General features: G+C 49.8%; 1 protein-coding gene across 6 annotated transcripts in view; it reads right to left on the reverse strand.

Annotated features, from left to right (window-relative positions):
• SAFB2 (scaffold attachment factor B2) overlaps positions 1-25,177 on the reverse strand; it is a 91,268-nt gene that overhangs the window by 56,067 nt on the left and 10,024 nt on the right. For 4 of the 6 annotated variants that reach the window (XR_014262222.1, XR_014262223.1, XM_082456903.1 and 1 more), the window contains exons 7-18: positions 24,467-24,977; positions 23,995-24,044; positions 23,369-23,469; positions 18,427-18,576; positions 18,226-18,338; positions 13,921-14,051; positions 12,242-12,333; positions 9,311-9,447; positions 7,607-7,897; positions 6,468-6,608; positions 5,251-5,293; positions 3,777-3,907 (exon numbers count right to left, since the gene is read on the reverse strand). Coding sequence is in view for 3 of the 6 variants with exons in the window: in XM_082456903.1 (XP_082313029.1) it covers positions 3,777-3,907; positions 5,251-5,293; positions 6,468-6,608; positions 7,607-7,897; positions 9,311-9,447; positions 12,242-12,333; positions 13,921-14,051; positions 18,226-18,338; positions 18,427-18,576; positions 23,369-23,469; positions 23,995-24,044; positions 24,467-24,977 (1,891 nt within the window). In the remaining 3 variants the exon portion in view is untranslated. The other 2 variants (XR_014262224.1, XM_082456901.1) reach the window with 2 other exon arrangements.

Raw genomic sequence — 25,177 nt, forward strand, 5'->3', positions numbered from 1 at the left:
AGGACGGGGAGATGAAGCTCTCCATGCAGGAGAAAACATGCCACACTGGCCCCGACTGCACCATGGAGACGTCGTCCTGCCAACCTGTCATTGGAAAATGACTCTAAAAGCCCCTGCGGTGAAGGAAGCGCATGAGGTGTTTATTTGGGCAATTCAAGCAGACAGGACTCGAGGACCAGCGCCGGCCTGCCTTTCATGCTCGGGCTTCCTCAGCAAGCTGGGCAGGGTTTTCGGATTGCTCTTTTCAAACTAAACACCCCAGCAGGAACACAGGGGACTCCAGGAGAATTGGCAATTGTTCTGGGGCCTGTGGGGTGGCTGTCCTAGTTATGGAGGGGAGGGAGGGAATCAGGTTGCCAGCAGGCGGCACATGGGTTAACTCTTCACACGCCGATCTAGACCACGCCGGCCCAGGGCTAAGATTCGCGGGAAACCAGCGTCCCTCTTGCCCGCAGGCCCTGCGCAGGTCCCCAGGTCGGTCTTGCGGCCACCAGGCCACCTCATTCATGAGATGGGCTGGACCCCTCTTCTGCCCCAACAAGCCTGTAGTCGCCCAGTCCCTGTCCCGACACCCGCTCTGCGTGGGCAGCAACGATCCCTCCAGAGGAAGAGAGACGGCCCCTCTGGCCAGACAGGGGTCTTCAGTGAAGAAGACTGCTGCTGCTCATCATCACAAACGAGATTTCACCTATGAATGTGCATTTCCAGAAAAACGGGTGGATGGGCTATAGCTGGGCTCACGCCAGGCAGGGGCTGCCCCATCCCCGGTCCTCAGCCAGGCCCCCAAACCGCACACCACCGCTGGCTGGACAGCCCCAGGCACCCCAGCAGAAGAGGTGAAGTGCTGGTCCCAGGGCCCCCGATGCACACACCCCTCCCCTCAGGGAAGAACTGCTAATTCCCATCCCAGCTCTGCCACACCTACAAGCTCTCCGACTCTGGGCAAATGATCTGACCCTGCAGCCATTTCCTCACCTGTAAGACGGGGAGGTGCACGGCCCCACTTCATTGGGAGCTGTGAGAATTCAGGAACACGAGCCGGCCTCTGCTACCCAAACAAAAGTGGTGCCGCCGAGGACTGACACTGCTCTCTGCTCTGTCATCACTGAGACACACACACGGCTGCGAACCATAAACTTTTATTAACGGAAAATGGAATGCCTCGTTAACAGAAACCTTGTCTTACAAATGGCAGAACAAGAACACATTTATTAAAAAAAAAAGAAAAAAAAAGTGTATTCACATTGTATTAAGCTACAACACGGTGGCAGGATTTGCTTCTGTTTCTTAAAAGATTCCACAAGTTCAAGGTAACTCTGGCTAAGAGACTCGACAGTACATCTGCCTACCAGGACACGCGGGGCGGGTGGGCTCTAGTAGCGGCGGGTGAAGTGGGGGTATGGGTGGGGGGTGGGGTGCGGGCCTCTGCTGCCCCGGTCCTGGCCGGCCACTCCTCCACCCTCGAGGCCTCCAGAGGGCACCACGTGAGCCTGGGCGTGCCCGCCGTGTGCAAAGCCGCCTCGCCTAGGAACAAAGGCACACGTTTGGCCCCGGAAGCACCTGTGTTCTCACTGTGTCACGTTGCAGCATAGGGCTCTGTGGCCTTTAGAGCCCCTTGGCTTTTTCCAGGTGAGAAAAATCATACCCATGGGTCGCATTCCGGGGAAGAGCGTTAGCTGCATAAGTTGCCAAGAGCTGCTTTGGGGTTTGTTCTCAAAGCATTCGACCCCGAAAGTGGATCAAGCATGCAAAAAGGGAGAGGAAGTGAGAAGTGGGAACAAATCAATTTTATCCGCGGACAGTACTTCTTACCCCGATATTCCACCCCGACTTGCCACATGCCCTGGCCCCGAGGGCCCAGACAGGCCCCTCTCACCACCTGGAAGAGAAGAAAGAGTGTGCAAACACTCCCTTCTTGGAAGTACTTGGAAGCCCTGGAAAAGCTGGCCCTCTGGAGCATGCTGGGACTGTGGCTGTCCCTCCCCGCGAGGCCCTCCCGACCTGCAGGCAGGGGTGAACCCATACCTTGCCACCGCAAGTGCTCTCGGCCCGCCGTGCCCGCGTCCACTGTACCCGGCCAGGCGCGCTCCTGATGCTCCTCCAGCCTCTGGCTGTGCTCCGCCCAGTCACGGCCACCCCTTTGCCAAAACGAAAGGCAGATACACGATGGTCCCACTGTGCCTCTAAGGTGAGGCTGTGACATGGGGGCTCTCGGGGCTCGCGCCCCACTGTCAAGGGTTTCTGAGAGAAGTGGGCAAAGAATGGAAACAGACACTTCCCCAAAGATACACACTCGGCCAGTAAGCACACGAGTAGGTGTTCAGCACAGCTAACGTCACAACCACCTCACCCTCATTAGAACGGCTATTATCTAAAAGACAAGGACGAGTGTTGGTGAAGATGTGCAGAAACAGGGATTCTCACACTGGGCTGGTGGGAATGCAAAATGGTGCGGCCTCGTTGGAGGAAAGTGTAGTGGTTCCTTAAAAGGTTAAACACAGAGCGACCGTATGACCCAGAGATTCCACTCCGAGGTATCTAACCAAGAGACTGGTAAACATGCATTTACACAAAAACTCATACACCAATGTTCTTAGCAGCATGATTCCGTAACAGCCCCGAAGTGGAAACCACCAAAGTGTCCATCAACTAATGAATGGATAAACAAAACGTGGTCCATCCACATACTGGAATATTAATCAGCCTTGAAAAGGAATGAAGCACTGACACTCGCTACAACAAGGATGCACCTTGAGAACACGATGCTCAGCGAGAGAAGCCAGACATAAAAGGCAACACAACACAGTGTGTGATTCCAACTCGTGTGAAACATCCAGAACAGGCAAATCCACAGAGACAGAAAGTGGGTTAGTGGTTGCCAGGGGGATGGGGAGTGACTGCTAATGGGGGTTTCTTTTGGGGGTGATGGAAATGCTCTGAAATGGATTGTGGTGATGGATGCACAACTCTATGAATTAACTGAAAGCCATCAAATTGCACACTTTAAATGAGTGAACTGCACAGCATGTGAATTATATCTCAAAAAAGCTGTTTAAAAACGGTTTCAGACAGAAACCCTGGGAGATGAAAATCCAAACACGGTACCCACTGGAGGCCTACAGCAGCCCCTGGAGGCCTACAGGAAAGCCTCCCAGCCCCAGGCTGGGTGTGGAAGGACGAGGGCACTGCCCACCAGTGACCACTGCTCCAAGGCCCAGGACCAGGAAGCCAGCAGAACCCCCACACCTGTCTGCAAGGGTGAGTGCACCCCGGTGCGTGCAACGCCTGTGGTCTCAGGTGACAGCCCCCCAGTCACATGGTGACACTGCACAGTGCAGCCTGCTGTCAGGGCAGGAGCTCGCCCATTTAAATTTAGCGCAAACAGGACTAAACGATAGACATAAAAGGACCCAGTGTTAAGCAGGTCGCTCAGGAAGGAACACTCTCATCTGTCACACTGGCACTCCAGTCTTTGATCAACACCCGAAAACCCACCTAGAGTGCAGCAGAAACTTGTGGTAGCTGTGACACCGACCTTACAAACACCTAAAGACAACTTCGGGGGTGGGGTGGGGTAAAGCTTCTCTACTACTGGTAGGGACAAGCCTTAGACGGCTTCAGGGCTGCCGCCTTCAGCAGGCAGGGCCCACACAGGGCCAGGAGGGGCCGTTCCAGGCGACCTGACAGGTACACATGCCCGGTTCACTTTCAGAGAAGCCAACCCGTCACCAGGCGAGGACAGTGATGCCCAGGCCCTCTGTGGCCTGCACGCTAACCTGGGGGGAGGAGGCAGCCCCCGGCCCTCGCTCATCCTCTTGTCGGAGCCGTAGCCACCCCAGCCGTCTCGGGAGTCGCGGCCATGGCGCTCTGGTGGTCCTCCGTGGCCGTGGCGGTCGTCTGAGTAGTGCTGGAAGGCACAAGAGGGACAGGGCGACTCCAGTCACATGGCTCCCAGACAAGCTCGCGGCAGGCCTACCTCCTGGGTCTCGGCAACCTGCAGACCCTGCCTCAGCGTGCTGGGGTGTGGCTCAGCACCCCAGCCACCCACGAGGACCTGCCCAGGCCCCTTCGGACACTTCCTGACCCCTTCCTTGAGAACCCCGAGCGCCCCTAAAGCTCCATTGCTGGTGCCACACAAAGGGCCAGCAGCGGGCCCTCCCACCCGTGAGCGTGGATAGCCCCATGCTTCAGGGACCACTGAGAAGAGTCACTCAGACCCGCCTTCCCTGAAGAGTCAGGGCACCTGCTCCTTGCTGGACACAGGAGGGCCCTCCCCACACCCCTAGGTCAGGCCAGCACCCTCAGAGCCCTCTCTGCTCATAGTACTGCGGAGGCCTGGAAGCAAGTACTGAAGGCAGGAACGGCTTAGTACCCCTGGCCAACCAAGTCAGTGCTCAGGAAGCCAGCACACCTGGGGAGCAAGAGAGAATATAGCACTCTCTCAAAACCCACACCCCTATTTTAAAAAGCCATGATTCTGATGCCGTCCCCCACCTTTCTCGTGGAGGCCTCCTCTCTTCTCTGACTGACACCCTAGGCACCTCTCACAGGGAACCTGCAGACTATCAGACACGGGGACCCATCCCAGTACCCAACACAGAGGAATGCCCCAAAACATGACCTAAATGACCCCCTACCAGGCCGCTAAGCCCCCATTTGGGGCATCCCACAGTGCCTAGACTCGAAGGCACTCCAAACAAGTAGGCAACCAAGTATCTCTTCAATTAGTTTCTACTGAATAAAACGAGAAACAAGCCCTACCTGTTTAAAAAACACAGACTCGAGACTTCCCTAGTGGCGCAGTGGTTAAGAATCTGCCTGCTAATGCAGGGGACACGGGTTCCAGCCCTGGTCCGGGAAGATCCCACATGCCGTGGAGCAACTAAGCCTGTCGGCCACAACTACTGAGCCTGCGCTCTAGAGCCTGCGAGCCACAGCTACTGAGCCCACGCACCATAACTACTGAAGCCTGTGCACCCAGAGCCCATGCTCCACAAGAGAAGCCACCGCAATGAGAAGCCCACGCACCGCAATGAAGAGTAGTCCCCGCTACTTCGCAGCAATGAAGACCCAATGCAGACAAAAAATAAAATAAAATAAAACAAAATAAACAAATAAAATAAAAAACGCAGACTCACTAACTAATCAATTCCGTGCACATCTACTCACCGGCCAGAACTGACATCTCCACGCCCCGCCCACCCCACAGAAGCAGGCGCGCCCCTGGCCTGCTATCTGGCTTTTACTCACCTGCCCATCTCGCTCTCCCATCACTGACCTTGAACCTTCCCTCCTGCAAAAAAGAAATGTCTCATTCCAAAGGCAGCTGATGGCTCTATACAACACTGCTGCAAACCACACAGAAGAGTCCCACAACTGGAGTACTTATCCCCTTTTACCACATGAGAACTGTAACTTACTGGCCTGGAAAAAAACTGCCTCGCAGCTTTCTCTGGGGGTAGGAGTGAAGTGGGATCCTAAGAAGGTGGGAACGAAGGTTTTACTGAACTAAAATCCCTTAGAGGGGTCTCAGAAGTAGAGCCCACACCATGAAGCTAATGCCTATAATTTATCTGTGGCCTGATGACAAGCCAGGTAATAAGAAAGCCTCGGCGGGTCCCTAACCTCTGGTCTGACCCAACACAGGTGACTCACGCCACATCTGAAACCAATTCCAGCCATAATTAATTAAAGGAGTGGCTTCTCAGCCTGTCTTTCCCCACTCTTCCTTCCCAGAGCTAATGAGCGGTGAAATGGCTCAAGGATGTGCAGCTCAGGGGAGCACGATGAGAAACCTAAAGAGAGAATTCTTAAACTGGAAAAATCAAGGGTTGCTTTTCTAAGAAACGAGATATAATCTTCATTAAAAAGGCACTGGCAAAAAAAATAACCCACCCAGACCCTCGAAACACAAAGCAGGTCTAACAGGACCTCTGCCACGTTCCACAGTCAGCTCTCTTCACGTGGGCTGGCACGACCCCATGCCAGTCAGTGAACCCTACAGATGGCTCAGGCGGGTCACGGCCTTTCTCTAAACTGCTTTCTCATCTGTGTGAACAAGGAGGCCGGGCCACACCCTCCTCAAAGCCCCACACTCCAGAGCAGCTCGTGCTGGTGGGAGGGACAGGGAGGAAGTGTGGCCGTGGAGACCCCCCAGGGAGCTGTGAAGCCCAGAGCCCTGGGCCACCCCCAAGAGAGCTGAGCATGGGGGAAGCCGAGGTTCAGGTCCTTCCCAGGGCCCATCTGTCCTAAGAGGACAGTGCATGAAACGTGCTCCGAGGTGCCTTCCCCCTAGACAAAGCCAGGATGTCGTACATGACCACCGATCCCAACGTCCTGCTCAAGGTCTGTTTCTAAATCCCACGTGTGACGGTCAAAGGCACCCACTAGGAACCTCACGAGTGCACCAGACATTAAGAAACAGACGGAGACCTATCACCGCTGTAGGAGTGGGGCGGGGCACTGACCTGTCGGCCACGTGCTCCTGGTACTGGCCCCGGTCACGGTGGTCAAAGTCGTGGAAACGGTGATCGGGCCGAGGGAAGTCTGGGCGGTATCTGTCCTCCATGGCCATGCGCTTTCCCTCTGGCCAATAGGCGTCATCTCGCCTGTTTTTTATTTTAAAAAGGATGCAAATTTCATTTATGAAAGAGAATGAGGGGAAAAAGAAAGAGGGCAGAAGTGGGGAGGGGAGCGTTCTCTCCAGACCCAGTACCATTTAAAATGTCCCGCAGGGCTAATCTCTAAATATTCAATCATTATTGCTTTGATTTGATAAATTAAAATCCCCCAAACTGCCAAAAGGCATACTGGCATTCTCATCTGACAATCCTGAAAAAATAACTGCTGTGAGCTAATTGTGTCACAAGGCTGTTAATACCTTGATCCCCACATGAACTCAGATGCAAGTGCAATGAAATCTTTGATTCTCCTGGAATGAGGTTCCGAGTCACCACATTCTCACCTCCTCGTCTGCTATGCTAACCTGAACCTCCCTCTGAGCTTTTGCAGAAGCGAAGGGAATTAGATCGGGTGATGGCAAACTACATACAACTTGGGACGGTATCCAATTATCTTCTTCCTGACCTTTACCAGAAAATAAGGCTCACGGGTGGTGGGGTGATGGGTGGCCGTCCATCGAGCCGCTCAGAGAAGCTGGAGAGCAGTAAGCCTACTCTCTGAGCGGGAAGGCAATCTCCTTTTCCACAGCACCCAACTCTGTGCCTCTCCCTCGAGGAGGACACACGAGCCTGACAGAGACGGCAGTGAATGCGGCATAATGCCTGCTTGGTTGTCTCCTACCCACTAGACAGTGGTCATGCTCCACCAGGAACCACAGTGCGAATAACGGGACGGCCCAGGCGAAAGCATCACAAACCCTTTAGCAAGTGGCAATGATCAAGATTCTCTGAAGAATAACTTGGGTGGGAAAAAAACGCTGCACTGGCCACAGAGGTGGCAGGAAAGAGCCCTGCCCAGGCGTCCAGAGGCCCAGGTTCTGTCTGAAACACCTCCGACTCCCTACGCTCAGGTGGACGGGAGCGGGGGCGGCCCCTTCCACGTCAGGGGAAGCACCACCTCCTCCCGCTCCGGGCGGGGGCCTTACCGCCCCACGTCGTAGGGCCTCCTGAGCACCGAGCGCCGCTCCTGCTCATAGCGCAGCTGCTCCTGCTGGTGCCGCAGCTCCTCGCGCTCGCGCTGGATGCGCTCCTGCTCCTTCCGGCGCTCCCGCTCCACGCGCTCGCGCTCCCGCTCCAGCCGCTCCCGCTCCAGCCGCTCCCGCTCCAGCCGCTGCCGCTGGCGCTCGAGCTGCAGGCGCTCCCGCTGCAGCCGAGCCTTCTCCTTCCCCTCGTGGAGGGCGTCCAGGCGCTGCTCCCTCTCACGCTGCTCACGCTCTCTGGGGGAACACAGGAAGGCCGCCCTGACTTCCCGACGTGGTGGCGCCCGGCCATCAAGACGTCGTCCTCCGAAGGAGCCTGGAACCTTCCAGCTCCCGAATGTGAACTGGCTCGCCCCGGGCCTGGCCGCCCCTCCGCCAGCTACTAGGCGGCACTAACCAGCTCCCTAAGTTGCTCGATCGGCCAGAAACCACCATCTCCACACTTTCCCTTTCTCCAAACAGCAAAGCTGGGGTGAGCTGGGAGGGAGGGGGTGATGACGAGCAGACACAGAGCCTCAGGTCCAGACCAGGAGGACCTGGCTCAAAGAGCACCAAAACAAAGCCATAGCTAAATAAAGGTCAGGAAAGTAAGAAAAGCAAAGGATAATTGCTACTCTGAACCTGCTGGGCACGGAGAAAACCCTGGAGACACGGATGATAGCAGCTTTCCCTGAAGAGAGACAATCAACACTGCCTTTTTGTCACCCCTCCCCTCTACAAGGCTGTATTTTTAATGAGCACGTCATTTTGAAGGGACCTAAGAAGGTGTGGGGACAGGAGAAGGCCAGTCACCAGCGAAGGGGACCGAGGTCTCATTTATCAGCCACCGCACACCAGGAGCTGAGCGGGGACTGGGGAACCCTGTTCTGCTCTCTTCACACCCTCCCACAGTGCCTGGGAAGGGTCCAAACCAAGGGCAAGCCGACTGGAAGCAAAACATCTCCAAACAGACCAAGAAACTTTTACTTGCTAAACCCCATATGCAGAGGCTGAAATCACACAGTTTTGGAAAAGCAAACTGGGGAAGTTTCTCCACGATCTGCTTTAGCTCAAGAAAGTTTCCCAAACACTACAGCATCACAACTTCACTGGGTAATGTTTGAGGGAAAATGACGAGGGAGCTCTAGACATCCTGGTGTGAAATGGCAGAAAGCAAAAATGGAAATGACAGGCCTGCTTCAACAAACCATCTCCTCAGCAAAGGGGCACAGAATTGCTGTGGGACCGCTGCTGCCTGAAAACGCCACGAAACGCAGACGTCTCAGGAGCGAAGATGTGAATCACAGCTCTAACAGGCCAGCCTGTTCCTGGGCTGCCATGTTGATCTAATTCACGTGGAAGGGTTTGGCGGCGAAAACTGAGGCCTCAACCCTGGAGACCCTTCTACCAAAGCCACAGGCGGCGTGGGTCTGCTTGCCACCTGGTCCAGGGTGCAACTGCAGCCAGGGAGATGCTGCTGAGCGGAAACGGGCTCTGATGAGATGTCACGGGACAACCACGGGCCAGTGTAACCCCCCCGCCTTTCGGTCTCAGAGCAAACACACTAGGAGGCCAGTGAGCCAAGGCCACACAGGCGACTCGTTTGGGAGGAAGAGCAACCCTCCCAAGAGGAGACCACAGACCCGCCGGCCTCGCTCGGCCCCCACTCACCGCCGCCTCTCTGTCTCTCGGATTTCCCGTTCCCGCTGCCTCTGGCGCTCTCGTTCCCTTTGCTCTTTGATTTTGTCAAAGGACAAGATGTCTCTCTTCTCTTTGCTTTCCGATTTGCGATCCTGACTCTTTGAGCTCTGTTTACCAAAATTGGTTTATTAATGTTAGGAAACTGCTGACAACAGATGCACGACGCAAGTGGAGTATGCACATCTGGACTAGACTAAGATCCTTCAATCCCACGTGGTTTACAGGGAAGCCCCAGCACAGGCCGCCTCACACCGCCATCTGAGTTACGCCGCTAGAGTCTTGCTTTCAAAGGGCATTAATGGAAGAGAAAAGGTGGGGTGAAACCTCAGCAGTTTTTCTGCAGCAGCAGAGCCAAGCGCTCTGCATTATCTAAAGCAAAACGAGGCTCCCCAGGGGCACAGGGCATGTGCACTCGATGCCCGCAGCGACCCCTTGGTTCAGTGGGGAAGCTGTCGAAGCAGCTGTCTAGCTATCTAGACAGACAGCTGGAGGAGGGGCTGCGTTTTTCACTTCTGAGCTATTGGCTCAGGCCTCAGGCAGGTGGCCTCAAAACAGAACAAGCCAAAGGCACCTGAATGTAAAACAGCACTGCCAGTAAGGTAGAAAGTACCAGTGAGCAACTTCTATGCTCTTCCATTTCTGGGAGAAGGCAGGAAACACTGACAGCTGATACCCATTTCTGAGGCTCTCAAAGGCTGGGACTCCCAAACTGGCCACAAGCAGACTCTCCCAGGAAGTTTTTACGTAGCTCAGAACCCAGGGCCTCCTGCAGACCCGCCACCTCAGAATCTCCAGGGAAGGGGGGCCTGGGAGACATTTTTAACAAGCTCCTCAGCTTATTTTCTTATTTCACTCACTAAGGGGCAAAAACATCAATGAAAGACAAAGCAATCCAAAAGAAAGACAGGCAAAGGAGGGGGACACAGAGGACACCCTCATTACAGGGACAGATCTGCAACCCAAAGCATCGCCATTACCCTCAAGATGGGCAGAGTTGAGAGTCTGATCACAGACACTGCAGGCTGGAGTGAGGGAGGGCAGATGCCCTATGTTCCGAGGTACGGATGTGATCTTCTGGGGAGGCCAGCATGGCAGTGGAGGTGCCGAATCCTTCTCCAAGTTCACAGCCTGGCCTCGGCCACTTCCTAGCGGCCCAGCACACGCTACGCACTCAGTGAACCTAAGTATCCTCCATAAGCTTTCTGAAGGGCACTCTGATAGTATCTATCACAACGAACAACGTCCTGGCGGCTTTGGACCAGCACTGCCAAGAGGCGTGCACGTGAATGTTGCACTGCAGCCATTTTCAATAGGGGATGTGGAAACAACCGAGTGTCCATCACCAGGGAACTGGTTAAAAATGATCAAGGTGCATCCGTAAGCTGAATGATACGAGCTTTACAAGGAAAAGGACACACACCACCACCTGGATGGATTTCAGGGACATCACGCTGAGGGAAATGGCCCATCTCAAGGTCACGGTTGCATGATTCCATTTATACACTTCCTCACAACAACAACATGCTGGTGATGTAAGACAGGTTAGAGGTTTCCCAGTGCTGGGGATGGGCTGGTGGGGTGGGTGTGACAATAAAGGGATACCAAGGAGGAGATCTTTGTGCTGATGGACTAGTTCTGCATCTGGATTGTGGTGATGGGACACAAATGTACACGGGTGACAAAATGTCCTAGCACTGTTCACACCCCCTATACCACCCTCCTGGCTCTGCGACTGTGCTACACAGTTACACGAGACGGAACCACTGGATGAAACCAGGTGATGGGTTCCTGGGCCTCAATTTCCTGTGAATCTGTAATTATTTCAAATTTTAAAAAAAATTTTTTAAAAGCAGAAAAAGCAGAACTGTATGTCTCAATACACAAAGCTCTCCAAGACATCACATACAGCAGCAAATTATGGGAAGACCCTTTCCCCACGGTGCTTCTGAGTGTAGACACGTGTGCCGCGTGTGTAATGCCCTTTGAGGGGAGCCCATGCAGAGCACAGGCTTCTGCTTCGCTTACCTTATATCTTCCTATACCACGTGTATGTTCTAATCAGGCCTGCACTATTACTTACTATTTTAACATCAGAGTTATTTGGGTGGTAAAATTATAGGCCTTTTTGGGTTTTCTTCTCTAGACTTCTCTGTATTTTATGATTTTCCTATAGCCCAGAGGAAAAACAGCATTAGGAACTGCTGCTTTATAGAACCCAAATGTTCATTTCAAAATTAAGTCTCAAGACCACAAAGTGTTCTTGGATGAATACTGTTAGCTCTGCACTCACTAACACAGCACTACTCTCCTCGTTAACCTTTTAGTTAGAACCTTCAGCTGGATGCAGCTGGTTTTGTTTTCCAGAGTAGAAGAAGCAAAATGGACAAGCAACTAGCTTGTCCAGCAGCATGGACCACAGAAGCAATGGAGCTCATTCTTTGATAACATGGAAGACAGTTTTAGGGTGGACTCTACTTTTCTTTTTGGTTAATTTAATAGGAGACTAGAAAAACTAAAGAAAATGAATAAAGTACTATTAGATTAACCAAAGAGTAGAACCTGCCTTCCAACTTGACAAGCCCTGGGTCTTGCCCATTCCATCCAATTTGTGAATCAATTCTCCTTCTAGAAAACAGTATAACCTAACAGGACTGGCAAAGGGTCAACAAATTTACAGGGAGCAAACATGGTTAAGTATTGTTTTGAAGTAAGTTTCAGAACCTAGTTTGTGTCTGTACATATACTCTAAATAGTTAATACGCCTTTTGATAATACGCCTTTTGAGTGCTTTTTCTTAACATTTCAAAGGTGAAACAACGTTGTTCTCATACCGCAAATCAGAGTGGTTGTTAAACCACCATCAGAACCAGCCAGACTTGAGAGGGCAGAAGCGATACTTACTCTCTCCTTTGACCTGCTTGTGGTTTTCACACTAATGACAGGTTCCCCTTTCGATTTATCCATCACGACTGTTCGTTCCATGCCTCTGCTTCCTTCAGGAGAAAACACAGCCACTTACGAAATCATGCTGACACCCTCCCCGCTCCTGACCGCAGGCAGCAGCCCCGCCGACCAGGTGCTCTGGACGCACCCTCCAATGACTGCTGATAAGCTCTGGAGCCTCGGCGCCCCATCTCTCTCCCCTCTGTGACGTGAAGTCAGTGATACCCACATGGCAACAGCGGGTCTGAGGTGGACGGGGCGCCCCGACAGGCCTTTGCTCGTCTGGAATGAAGTGGCATGATCTGTTCACACCTTACAGCATAAACGGGAATTAAACTGCATTCTGCAACGTGGGCACAAACACGTCCCACGCTTGGGCCTCCTTCACCCCCACGCTAAACCCCGGTGGCTCCAGGGATCATGCACTTCAACGTGCATTCCTCCCACACGTTCTGGAGAGTTCTGCAGAACCCAGGCCCCTGTGCTGAGTCAGACACGGCCTGCCAGCTCGGAGGGCCCCGCCAGACAGGTGGGCTCCCCTCATTCATCTACCGCAATAAAGGCTTCCAAACTGATTTTCCCCTCAATGACACGAAAAGCAGGCTCTAACAACCAGAACAATTACTGATTTAGGGAGATTTACAATACTGGAGGAACATTTTAAAAACACGTTCCTCTTGAGACTGCTGGTAAATTACCCCAAACACTTGAGATGTAACTTGTAATGTGCCGTACCAAATTCCAAGGTTCCAGATGGTTGGGTTGTTTCTGTTTTATGGGGGGTGGAGGGCGTGTGTGTGGGGGGAGCGCACTGGTTTCACTTTTTTCCACAAAACTTTCTGTGGGGTCTCATGCAAACCTGAAGGTGCATTGCACAATAAACTTTTATAATGGGTATAGATGCTCTGAGGTTTTAGTTTTCTCTACATTTTTTTCTTTTTTTTTACTATATCTGGTTTCAACATAAATGCAGGGAGGGCTTCCCTGGTGGCGCAGTGGTTGAGAGTCTGCCTGCCAATGCAGGGGACACGGGTTCGAGCCCTGGTCTGGGAGGATCCCACGTGCCGCGGAGCGACTAAGCCCGTGAGCCACAATTGCTGAGCCTGCGCGTCTGGAGCCTGTGCTTCGCAACGGGAGAGGCCACGATAGTGAGAGGCCCGCGCACCGCGATGAAGAGTGGCCCCCGCTTGCCGCAACTAGAGAAGGCCCTCACACAGAAACGAAGACCCAGCACAGCCATAAATAAATAATTTTTTAAAGAAAATAAATAAATAAATGCAGGGAAAACTCAATGACATACGTGCAGAACTGCATGGAATTAGTCATAGGAACCAGGATACCTTGCTCTTGCAAATCCCACGTTCTATTCTACCGGAGACTCAGGAGAAGCCAACACCCAGGTCACTGAGCCACCAATAAACACACATCCCGACCAGAAAAACTACAGATTTCTGATGTTGCGGAGAAACCCCTTTTGGCCATTTCATCACCGGAAGCTCTGTCCTCTAAGAGCTTCCTGCACGCAGCACAGCTCAGCAAAGGCACCGAGCCTGCTGGGCCCTCACTCCATGCAACCCGCCTGCTGCCCTCGCCGCCGCCTCTTCCCTTCTCGTGAACACTCCACAGACTCTCATCACCTGATCTGGTGACTCGGGACCGATTGGCTGCTCCTGGTTTCAGCTCTTCTTCATCTTTTTCTTCCTTTTTAATGTTTTCAGGTTTTCTTTCCTCCTTCTTCTCCATCTTCTCTTCCTTCTTAATTACAGTTCTGTTTAGAAACATGGTGATCACACTTGAGGCCCTGAGATTCTCACAAGAGTAGCTCACACTCAGACTTCCACACAAAGCAAACCCGCCCGCTGCCAGTTGGAGGGAAAAGATTATTTGAAAACTGTGGTAATGATAATACCCTCTTTAGATACACCCCTTCCCACTTAAGTTACCTGCCACATCTAGAAACATGCTGGATGAAACTACAGGCTCGTGGGGTGTCTTCCCAAAATGCTAGATGTACCAGTGCGTAAACAGGCCCAGAAGCAGACATGAGAAACACTCCAATTACATAGGAAAGCTTGTTAAAAACTAACTTCAAATGTTTCTTCTTGTATGTGTGGAATATTACTTTTAAGTTTTATAGGGAAAAACACTTTTTCCAAAAAGCAGAGTATAAAACAGACTGGAGGTACAGTACAAGGAGGGGCGGTGCCTGCTGCAGGAAGCCCTGGGCTGCTCACCCAGACCACCCCCCCCCCCACCGCACCTGGTAATAATTTCTGCACGCTTTGGGGGAGGCAAAATGGCACGTGAGGTGCCAGCAAATATAGAAACTATTAGTGCCATTTCAACTGAAGGCAGTTTCATGCTAAGCAGTCAAACAAATCGTCGCTGCCATTCAAACGTGTCTCCCACATTCCCTGCTGCTGTTTGTCCCCGGCAGTTAAACTCCACACTGACAAAATGCCCATTGTGTGCCAGGGTCCAGGATGGGAAAGCCAGGTCCTATGGGGTCCGCTAACAAGCACCTCCTGCCCTCTCTTCCCACTACCCAGGCAGGGCTCAGGATGCCCGAGGAAACCTCTCCCAGATGCCCCTCAGCTCACACTTCCTCCCTCCTAAACTTCCATAGCATGAAGCTTTAAAACTACTTATTTTGAGAAATATTCAATTTCAAAATGAAACAAAATAATAATTGATGGTGTCTATCAGAACTGAAAACTGTAAATGTTTGTAACATACTGCTTTCCCTTTACAACACAAAACACTCTAAATACAGCCGTCCCTGTGACAGTCTCCATCCCTGTGACAGCCACCACCAGTGCCTTTACTGTCAATTGTGAGGCTCCGCCTCTCCTGGCTTCACTTGCATATTCCCGTAACCATGACGCCCTACAGTGATGCTCTAGATTTCTTAAGACTGACACAGCGGGATGGTCCTCGTGTGCTGCGCTCTACAATGCCTTTCACCGCGTGCCCTGCAGGCTGGGCTGTGTGGACACACGCACAGATCTGGGTCCTTTCGACTGCTGGCACCACAGCCCACTGTTATTTACCCGGTTCTCTTCTGACAGATTAGAGACTGCTTCCGCTCACTACCTGACTGCAAATAAAGCCCCCGACACCATCTCTGACGTGACTTTTCCACTGTTCCAGGGCGGCACCTTCTCCCTCCCAGTAGCCTTACAAAATGTCTTGAAAGGAGACCCTTCCTACTTGTTCCGGACTCACACGGCACCTCCTAGACACAAATGGACTTCTTGATAACACTAATTAAGTTAAAAACCAATTTCTTTCTTTTTTTTTTTTTGCTGCACCACGCAGCTTATGGGATCTTAATTCCCCAACCAGGGATTGAGCCTGGGCCCTCGGCAGTGAAAGCACAGAGTCCTAACCACTAGACTGCCAGGGAATTCCCTAAAAAGCAATGTCTAAAAAATATATATGTAGGAAAAAAAGACCAGAGCAATAGATACCGAAAGTGTCAGCCCTGGGTAGTGGGATTATGCTTGACATCTGTGTGTGCTTTCCAAATGGCAATTAAATAAAAACTCATCCAAGACAAGCAACCTCTTTAGGAAAAGCTTCTCTATGTCACTTAGGCTGACTACCAAACCTAGAAATTCTTAAAAACGAAAAGTCAGGGATATTCCCAGTGGCGCAGTGGTTAAGAATCCCCCTGCCAATGCAGGGGGCACAGGTTCGAGCCCTGGTCCAGGAAGATCCCACATGCCGCGGAGCAAGTAAGCCCATGTGCCACAACTACTGAGCCTTGAGCTCTAGAGCCTGTGAGCCATAACTACTGAGCCTGTGTGCTACATCTACTGAAGCTCACGCGCCTAGAGCCTGTGCTCCGCAATAAGAGAAGCCACCGCAATGAGAAGCCCACGCACCACAACGAAGGGTAGCCCCCGCTCGCCGCAACTGGAGAAAGCCCACACGGCAACGAAGACCCAATGCAGCCAAAAAAAACCCCACAAAAGGTCAAATGAGGGTGTTCACTGAAGAAGAGAATAAGATTAAAAACGAACTTTAAAATGCTCAGCCTCCTACACAAGCCACTTGAAAGCAGTGTGGTTTCATTTTAAGCTCATCACCCAGTTAAGCAGCCCTGCACTGGGGGTAGCCATCCCCTGCTCGCCTCAGGCCCGGCGCTGCTCCTGAGCTGTCTCTCCTTCCACACAGCACAGACCTCACAGCATCGTTCCAGGGGCTGCGGAAACCACCTATGCTGTGGAAACCGCAGACGCTAACTAGTGATTACGTCCCCTTCCTTTCCCCATAAACATGTATCACTTTTGCAATCAGAAAATCAACATATGAAATGCATCTCGAGGTGCTAAGAATACCAGGAACTCCCAACAGCTCCCCATGTTCCCCCAGTACAGGTTTTTAGCACTATCAACAGGATGTGTCTCTTTGGAGAAGCTGCCAATAAAATTACGTTCTCACCCCTAAATACAAAAAAGCTAATCTGACATGCATTTCTCCTGGGTTTACAAATTCCAATTTGGCTACAACAAAGATGGACAAGTACATCTTTAAAAACCAAGTTTAACTTATGAACGTAATGCCCATAGTCATGTTTATTTAACTATAAATTTTCTTACATTAAAAAAAAAAAGGGGCTTCCCTGGTGACGCAGTGGTTGAGAATCCGCCTGCCAGTGCAGGGGACACGGGTTCGAGCCCTGGTCTGGGAAGATCCCACATGCCGCAGAGCAACTGGGCCCGTGAGCCACAACTACTGAGCCTGCACGTCTGGAGCCTGTGCTCCGCGACAAGAGAGGCCGCAATAGTAAGAGGCCCGCGCACCTCGATGAAGAGTGGCCCCCACTTGCCACAACTAGAGAAAGCCCTCGCACAGAAGCGAAGACCCAACACAGCCCAAAATAAATAAATAAATAAATTAATTAAAAAAAAATATGTACTTAAAAAAAAATTAAAAAAAAAAAAACCCCAGAAAAACAGAATTACTGTGAGACTGACATTCTCAGCAAAAGATTCAATTTTTAGGGTGTGAGTGGACCTAGAAATGAAAATAACCTGTGCCGACAATACAAACGCAACATAAACTGTGCATTCTGAGAATAGCACCCTGTCAAGCCCGTCAACAAAGTCTACCTTCTCAAAAAAGATAAACCTACAATTTTGGTAAAAGTATCAATAGGGAATGCTTGCTTTGAAAGATCTGTCCCTGTTTTCATCTTGATTAAAGGTGCAAATCACCTCCTTTATAAAGGTAGTCTCTCAGACCTGTGGTTCCCAAACTATGGTGCCAAGGTACACCAGGATGGGTGAACACACAACTGCCCTGGGATATCTTAAATTTCTGAGGGAAACAAAGAAATACTCGCTATCTGCCAGACAACACGTGAACTACTAGCTTGTGGTCACTTGTTTCAATATTAGATCAGGCTACATTCCTTTGGATGAAACTGTCTTTGCAAAACTGGGCTTCTGCAGTTGCTGTGATAAAATACAAGAACTGCACAAAGATCAATGTGGACCAGGAAATGATTCCAAGGTTTGAGAGGCCATGCAAGGGCTCAGAGCCAAGAATGAAGTAAAAACACAGCTGACCCTTGAAAAGCATGGGGATTGGGGTATCGACCCTCCACAGTCGAAAATCCACATGTAACTTCATAATCGGCTCTCCCTATCCGCGGTTCCACACCTGCAGGTTCAACCAACTCTGCACCTGTAGTACTGTAGTATTTACTCCTGAAAAAACTGCCCGTGTGAGCAGACCTGAGCAGTTCAAACCCGTGTTGTTCAAACATCTTTCAGTCTGTGTTATTTTTTCAACAGATTACTAACTTGCTTGGACATAAATACTAAGTGGCAGCAAGATGCCAAAAACCACCCAAGATTTAAATAAGGAGCTGGTGACCCTGTGGCTGCCACCTGCCCTCCTCTGAAGGGAAAGGTTTTAAAAAAGCACTTTACTTTTCAACTTTGATCTCCACAGAATGATGTCTGTCAACATTAGACAATTTTTCCTTCTTCACTTCACACTCTTTTCTGTCAGACAGCTTTTTCCCAGCAGGTTCGTTTTTGGCCTAAAATACAACACAGACAGAAACAGGTTAGGGACCAGGTCTTCTGGCCTGTGAGCTCTGTGAGTTACGGCAGCAAGAACAGCCTCACCTTCTCAACAGAGATCATTCTTCCATGAAGCTCAGTTCTGTGGAGGTGGCTGATACACTTTGTGGCCTCATCGGACGTTGACATGGTGACAAACCCGTAGCACCGGGCCCCGGGACTGCGGGCATTGGTCACCACTTTGGCTCCAACAACCTTTGTGAGAAAAGGGTACTCTTATTTTCTCATGCAAATAACCACACTACGTTATCAAGAACTGCTAGCAGTTAACTGATCATCAGAATTATTTCCACTTGTTTTTACTGCTCTAGAAATTATTGTTCTTCATAACAAATTATTAAAGTGGTTCTAATAAATCCTGACCTATCAAAATACAATTGCTTCTAAGATTAGCCCTCACAGTGACAAAATACAAACAAGAAAAGCTAAAGACAGTTAGACTTCATCAACCACAACCTGTTAATTAATCTAAAGTCCTTCCCACTCAGACCTTTTTCTCCAATTCCACTGTTCCCATGGAAAGCTACGGGGATGCTGACTCAGAAATGCACCCCAATTCGTGCAGGCCCGGGCTGAGAACAGCTCTGACATGAGGCAGAGAGGGCTTCCGCTTCCAGCCAGGACAGAGCACCAAGCAGCTACCCTCCTGCCACCTGAAACTAAAAACCTGGAGGAAATGTGGGCAACAAGGGTTTTCAGACGCTGGACAGCAGCCTGCATAGGACGGTGAGCCCTGCAAGGGGGGAACACCGAGGGGTGTCTCCTATGACGGCCCTGGCACACCACCTAGGAGTTCCAGCCAGCAACAGGGAGGAGGGAGTGAGGGGCACCATCCCTGAACAGACAGAGCTCAGAGTCAGAGGAGATGAAGGCAGCAAGCAATCACAATACCACAGAGGAGAGGGCTGCCCACAACCGTGCACTTGTGTGAGGTGCCCAACCAGGCTAGAGAGACACCCACCAGTAACGGACAGAGGGAACAATCCCCCGGGCTCACTCAGGACCATAAACGGTTCACTGTTACCGGAGTGACCCCACCAGCCAGAGTGGAAAAGCTTGTAATTCCCGGGCACGTGAGGCTGAGTACTCAGAAGGGTCCAGCCTCAGGAGTGGACAAAGCTAGCCACAGCTAAAGGCTGCCCTGGCCTGACTGGTGAAGCCTAACAACAAGCCTCAGAAGGAGCAAGTGACTGAACTGTGACCCAGCAAACGCGCAAAGACATTTATGGGGACACAGGAAGGACCAGCACCCAACAAGGTGAAAGTCATCACGTGGCATCAAAGACAATGAGGCTAGCTAGCCAAGGAGCAGGAAAACAGGGCTCTAGCACAGAAAAAGAGAAACAGTCAATAGAAATGACACAATGACAGAACTAGTGAGCAAGGAGGGCCGTATCCTGTACGTTCCAAAAGGCAGAGCAACAACTGAGCACATCAGGTAAGCACATGGAAGATGTGTAAAAATACCCAAACCGAATTTCTGGAAAAGACTACACCAGATGGGCCTGAGGACAGACATGACAAAAGAAAAAAGTAGGGAACTTGAAGACGTAGTAAGAAAAACCATTTGAAATTAAACCAAGAAAAAAGACAGAAAAAACAAAATGAACCAGAGCAACAGCAATATGTCCTCATAGGCGCAGAGCACAGGAAAAAAACTTCGCCAGTGAAACCAAAGCACAGCAGCAGCAAACTTAACCGGTGGTAAAGAGAAATCGTGAAGGCAGCCAGAGGAGGACAAGAGGCACGAACACTAAGGAGCAAAGGTGAGAATGACAGCCAGCTGGTTGGAGAGGACGCGACCAAGAAGGAGCAGAGTGGCTATGCCGCCTGGAGCAAAGCAGCCAACCTTGAATTCTATACCCAGCAAGACAAAGGCAAAGCAAGAGCTTTCTCAGGCATGCACATGCCGTGAGAATTCACCATCCACAATGCTGCACTACAAGACATGTTGAAGGAGGAAGGAAAACGATACCCAGGGGGAACATGGACCAACAAAAAGGAAAAAAGAGCACCCCAAAAGGGTAAATACACATGAGTAACTAAAACCCACTTTTCTTTAAAACAAAACAACTCACCAATAAAGAGCCAATAATGCACTGTGTGCTTTATTAAATAGAAGTAAAACGTAAGATAACGTCACAAAGGCTGGAGGGGAAAATGGCAGTGCACTGCTGTAGGGCTCTCATACTACTTGGGAACTGGTATAAAGTCACTGGGAGATAGACTGTGATGAATCAAATAACACCTCGAGACAAATGAACCTGGAGATACAACATACCAAAATTTATGAGATGCAGCAAAAGCAATCTAAGGGCAAAGTTCATAGAAATAAATGCCTACATCAAGAAACAAGAAAAATCTCCAATAAACTCAACTTTACACCTCAAGAAACTAAAATAGAAACTAGTTACATAGACTAGATATAGCTAATAAGGCACAAATCATATGCAGTGCAAAATCAAGCAGATAAACAGGGACTTCCCTGGCAGTCCAGTGGTTAAGACTTCACCTTCCAGGAACTCCCCTGGTGGCTCACTGGTTAAGAATCCACCTGCCAATGCCGGGGACACAGATTCGATTGCTGGTCCGAGAAGATCCCACAAGCCGCGGAGCAACTAAGCCCGCGTGCCGCCAACTACTGAAGCCCGTGTGCCACAACTACTGAAGCCTGCGCACCTAGAGCCTGTGCTCTGCAACAAGAGAAGCCACCACAATAAGCCCACACACCACAATGAAGAGTAGCCACCACTCGCCACAACTAGAGAAAAGCCCACGCGCAGCAACGAAGACCCAACACAGCCAAAAATAAATTAAAAAACATTTAAAAATTTTAAAATGTCTTAAAAAAAGACTTCACCTTCCAATTCAGGGGGTGTGGGTTTGATCCCTGGTCAGGGAGCTAAGATCCCACATGCCTCGCAGCCAAAAAACCAAAACTTAAAACAGAAACAATACAGTAACAAATTCAATAAAGACTTTAAAAATGGTCCATATCAAAAAAAAAAAAAAAAAAAGCAAACAGGTACAAGGATTCCAAGAAGAAACAGGACAGATACAAAACACAGAGCAAGAGCACAGATTTAAATGCTACCATACCAATGCTTTCGTTAAGTGTAAACGTTCCCAGAGGACATTCAAAGACCTGAGGGTTGGGATATACAAAAAGCCTGAGACACAGGAGCCATGGCTTCTGGCTGTGACCTCCTCTGAACTCATTGGGTCAACGCGAACAAGTGCTCTCCTCTCTCTGGACCTCAGTGTACCAGACTGTGAGATGGTGAGGGGGATACATGCTCCCTAGGATCCCTGCAGACCCTGACATTTGCACTTCTGCCTGAAGAAAGCCCCGATCTGTCCAAAGCACCCCATACAGGGCTAGAGCCTCTGCTGAGATGGATACAGATGTCAGTTCTCATATCAGAGATGAAGCTTTGCCTTCTTCCCTCTCCTCAACGAGAGGGCTGAGCTAATCATGGGGTCATTTGACCTTTCCATCAAACATTATCCTTATAAGGGCATCACTTCCGATGACAGATAAACTTAAGTGAGAGCAGATACCACAAAAAGCTCCCATGTTCCTGTCTGTGCCCTTTCCCCGCTTCCCGTCCTCTGCTATCAAGCTCCTCACAGAAGCCTTTGTCTACTCATCCACTTCCAAAGCCTTGTCCCGCTGCGGGGCCTTCCTAGGTCCTGTTGATCTGGTCCAGAGCTGAGCTCCAAGGGCCAGGCAAACTAATCACGCAGCCCTTGGCCTAAATGTCACTTCCTCAGCGACGACTGCTGAACCTACTTCCCAAATCTAAATTAGGCCTTCTTACCACACACTGATGGCATACTGAAATATTCAATATACTTATCGTAACACATTATGCATTTATTTCTTAAGCGATCTTCCACCAGTGTAAGATCTATGATGACAATGCCCTTTGTATCTGTTTGCTTTGGCTTTACAATCAGTGCCGGATTCTAAATAAGTGAGTGAATAGGTTTGGGCTTAATAGTGTTCTACACCCTTTGGAATGCTTCTTCTGGGTCCTGTCTGCTTCATTCCCTAACCCCTTCACTAACACCTATTTGGGGGACAAGGACCTGAGCAAAGGAATGACCTGGGCAGCCAGGATGACACAGATGCCAAACCTCTGCCTGAAATCCCTGCAACTTCCTGCCGCTGAGCAGTACCTCGCCTACTTCTCTCCCCAGGGTCACTCCCCACAGGTCCCCAGCAGACCAGGGCAGTCGCTATGGCTTCTGATAAGACAATTTCACTACCTAATTCCAAGACAACAAAATCATTCTTAAATGTTCCTCGGAAGGCTTCTGAACTGTATTACTTTCCTCCTGCTCCTGTGACCAATATATCAGTTAATATATTAAAAAAAAAATTTTTTTTTAATTAACTTTATTTTTTTTTAATTTTTGGCCACGTGGCTTGTGGGATCTTAGTTCCCCAACCAGGGATCAAACCCACGCCCCCGGCAGTGAAAGCCATGGAGTCCTAACCACTGGACCGTCAGGGAAGTCCCCAGTTGATTTATTTTTAAGCCACTGTCCTGTTCCAATTCTCAAACTATATACTTTAGATGGTAGAAGATACATGGAGACCAACTCTTCACTCACTGTTAAGGGAAAAAAACCTCATCATGCCAGCTTCAAGTTTTGTATTGGCTAAAAGATAGTTTGTTCAAGAGAAGGTGGAAGCACAGCAGGGACATGTAGACTGTAGCTTTTACATACCTTCTCTGAGCAGCGATCTATAAGCTGTCTACTCTGCCTGTCACCCACTCTCAACCAGGAAACAAGGCTTACTAGCCACCACTGATTGGGTCCCCCACCTTGGAGTTTTTGTTCTTGTTTGTTTGTTTTCCCCCAGCCAGAAACAAGAACCAATAAAATTAACAGCGAGTATGACGTTCCTAAACTCGTAGGTTTATAATATTTTAATGCCAAATCAAGGCACGGTGACAGGAGGTCAAGGGGAGCGTACCTTTCCATATTTGCTGAAAAGGTTCTTCAGATCTGTCGCTCGAGTTGTGGAAGACAGTCCACTGACCCACAGGTTCCTTCCAGAACTACTGCTGATTCGACCTGAAGCAGGAGGGAGATGATTATGCTTTACCTCAAGGCATAACAGTAAGCTCGACCACTCCTAACATGTAGCCCTCTCTTAAACCCTAACTAAATCCAGTCTCGACTCCTCTGAGTCAAGAATTTAATTACCGCCAACAAACTGGACAGAAGACGAAAAATCTGGATCACAGAAACTGAGTTTTCTTACTCGAGGAATAATCACGTCATGTCAGTTACAAACTGAAATGGCTTCAATGATCAGCTCTCAACCAAGATAGCACTTTCTAAAATTCTATTATTCCATAGGTAGACCTGTCCTGTAATAGGACTTTCACTAGTCCATAAGCAATAATCACAACAAAGGCATAAAATACAGAAGCTCATCAACATTTAAAACTAGTCTCTCAAGATACCATTAGATGACTAATTCCAGTAATCCACAATAAAACCAACTACTGTATCCAAATTGTGGATGCGTGCAGGCCCCTCCCTCCCAACTAAGGGATCCGTAGATGGCTCCCTGCCGTGTCAATTAAATCATACCTTTTTCATCTTTAATGATTGGCTTTATATCTTTTTCTTCCTTAAAAGAGCTAGAGACAAAAGTTACTGTTACTCGTACAGGAATAAAATGGAAGACAACTAAATCAAAGTATGATATGTGCTAAAACTGAATACCTACCAGAAAATTAGTCTGAAATAAAATTTTAACAGCACCTTTACAAGCTTATATTGGAAATCTGACCCCCCAAATACAATGGCAGATTCTTAAAAGTCAATTCGATTTAGCTGAAGATAACACTTAACAATTTAAGAGCACAACCAGAGTAGGTTGAGAAAAACAAAAGGAATTGAAATCACCCATTAAAAATACACAAAGAGAAATAAAACTTTAGAAGTAAACTACAATTGCATCAGTCTGGCTGGCCAATTGCAGAAACAACAGCTTATGTGTGTCATTAAACGACCAATGAAAAGGAGATAGCGTCTGGTCTAAAACTGAGAAAAAACAAACCTCATTTTCTGATCAGCGCCCTCACTGGCTGAGGACTCTTTAGGAGCCGGAGGGACTTCATTACAAGCTTCAAAAGCAAACTTCTTCACGTCTTCTTTGCTATCCCTGGGGTCTGGGCTTGAGGCTTCCGGGGGCGCTTCCGAGGCCTCCTCGCTACAGGCTTCCGTGTGCTCTGAGGCTTTACTACTCTGCTCAACTGGCTTCTCTAGCCCTACAGGCTCACAGTCCGTCCTCTCGCCATCGCCTGTCTGCTCCACGGGCTCCCTTTTCACTACCGCTAACAGGGTGTCTGCCTTGCTCGACTGAGCTTGTGCTGTTGACTCGCTGGCCAAATCTAAATCACCCTCCTCCGGATGGGCGCTGTCAAAAAGGTCCTCTTCCTCCGCAAGCTTTCTGTCTGGCCCCACGCTACTTGTTTCCTGTGCAAATGGCTGCTCCAGCTCGGAACCTTCTTCTTTTACTGGCTCAGATTTACAAGTTTCCCCCAAAATGTCGAGTATTTTCTCATTTTCTACGGATTTAACAGGAATAGAATGGCACAAGGTTTAATTACCAGGGAAATAAAGCAATCACAAATGTGGAACTGGCACGGCTGCCACACTAACACGAAGAGAACTGCTAGCTACACAGAGATTGGAAAACCCGCGGGTACACAAAGTTACACTGGTTACACTACCTGCGCTCCAACCGCCTGCGAGAGCAAGCCTCTAG

The sequence above is a fragment of the Balaenoptera physalus genome, assembly GCF_965194825.1.
Source record: "Balaenoptera physalus genome assembly, chromosome: 3".
Taxonomy (NCBI): domain Eukaryota; kingdom Metazoa; phylum Chordata; class Mammalia; order Artiodactyla; family Balaenopteridae; genus Balaenoptera; species Balaenoptera physalus.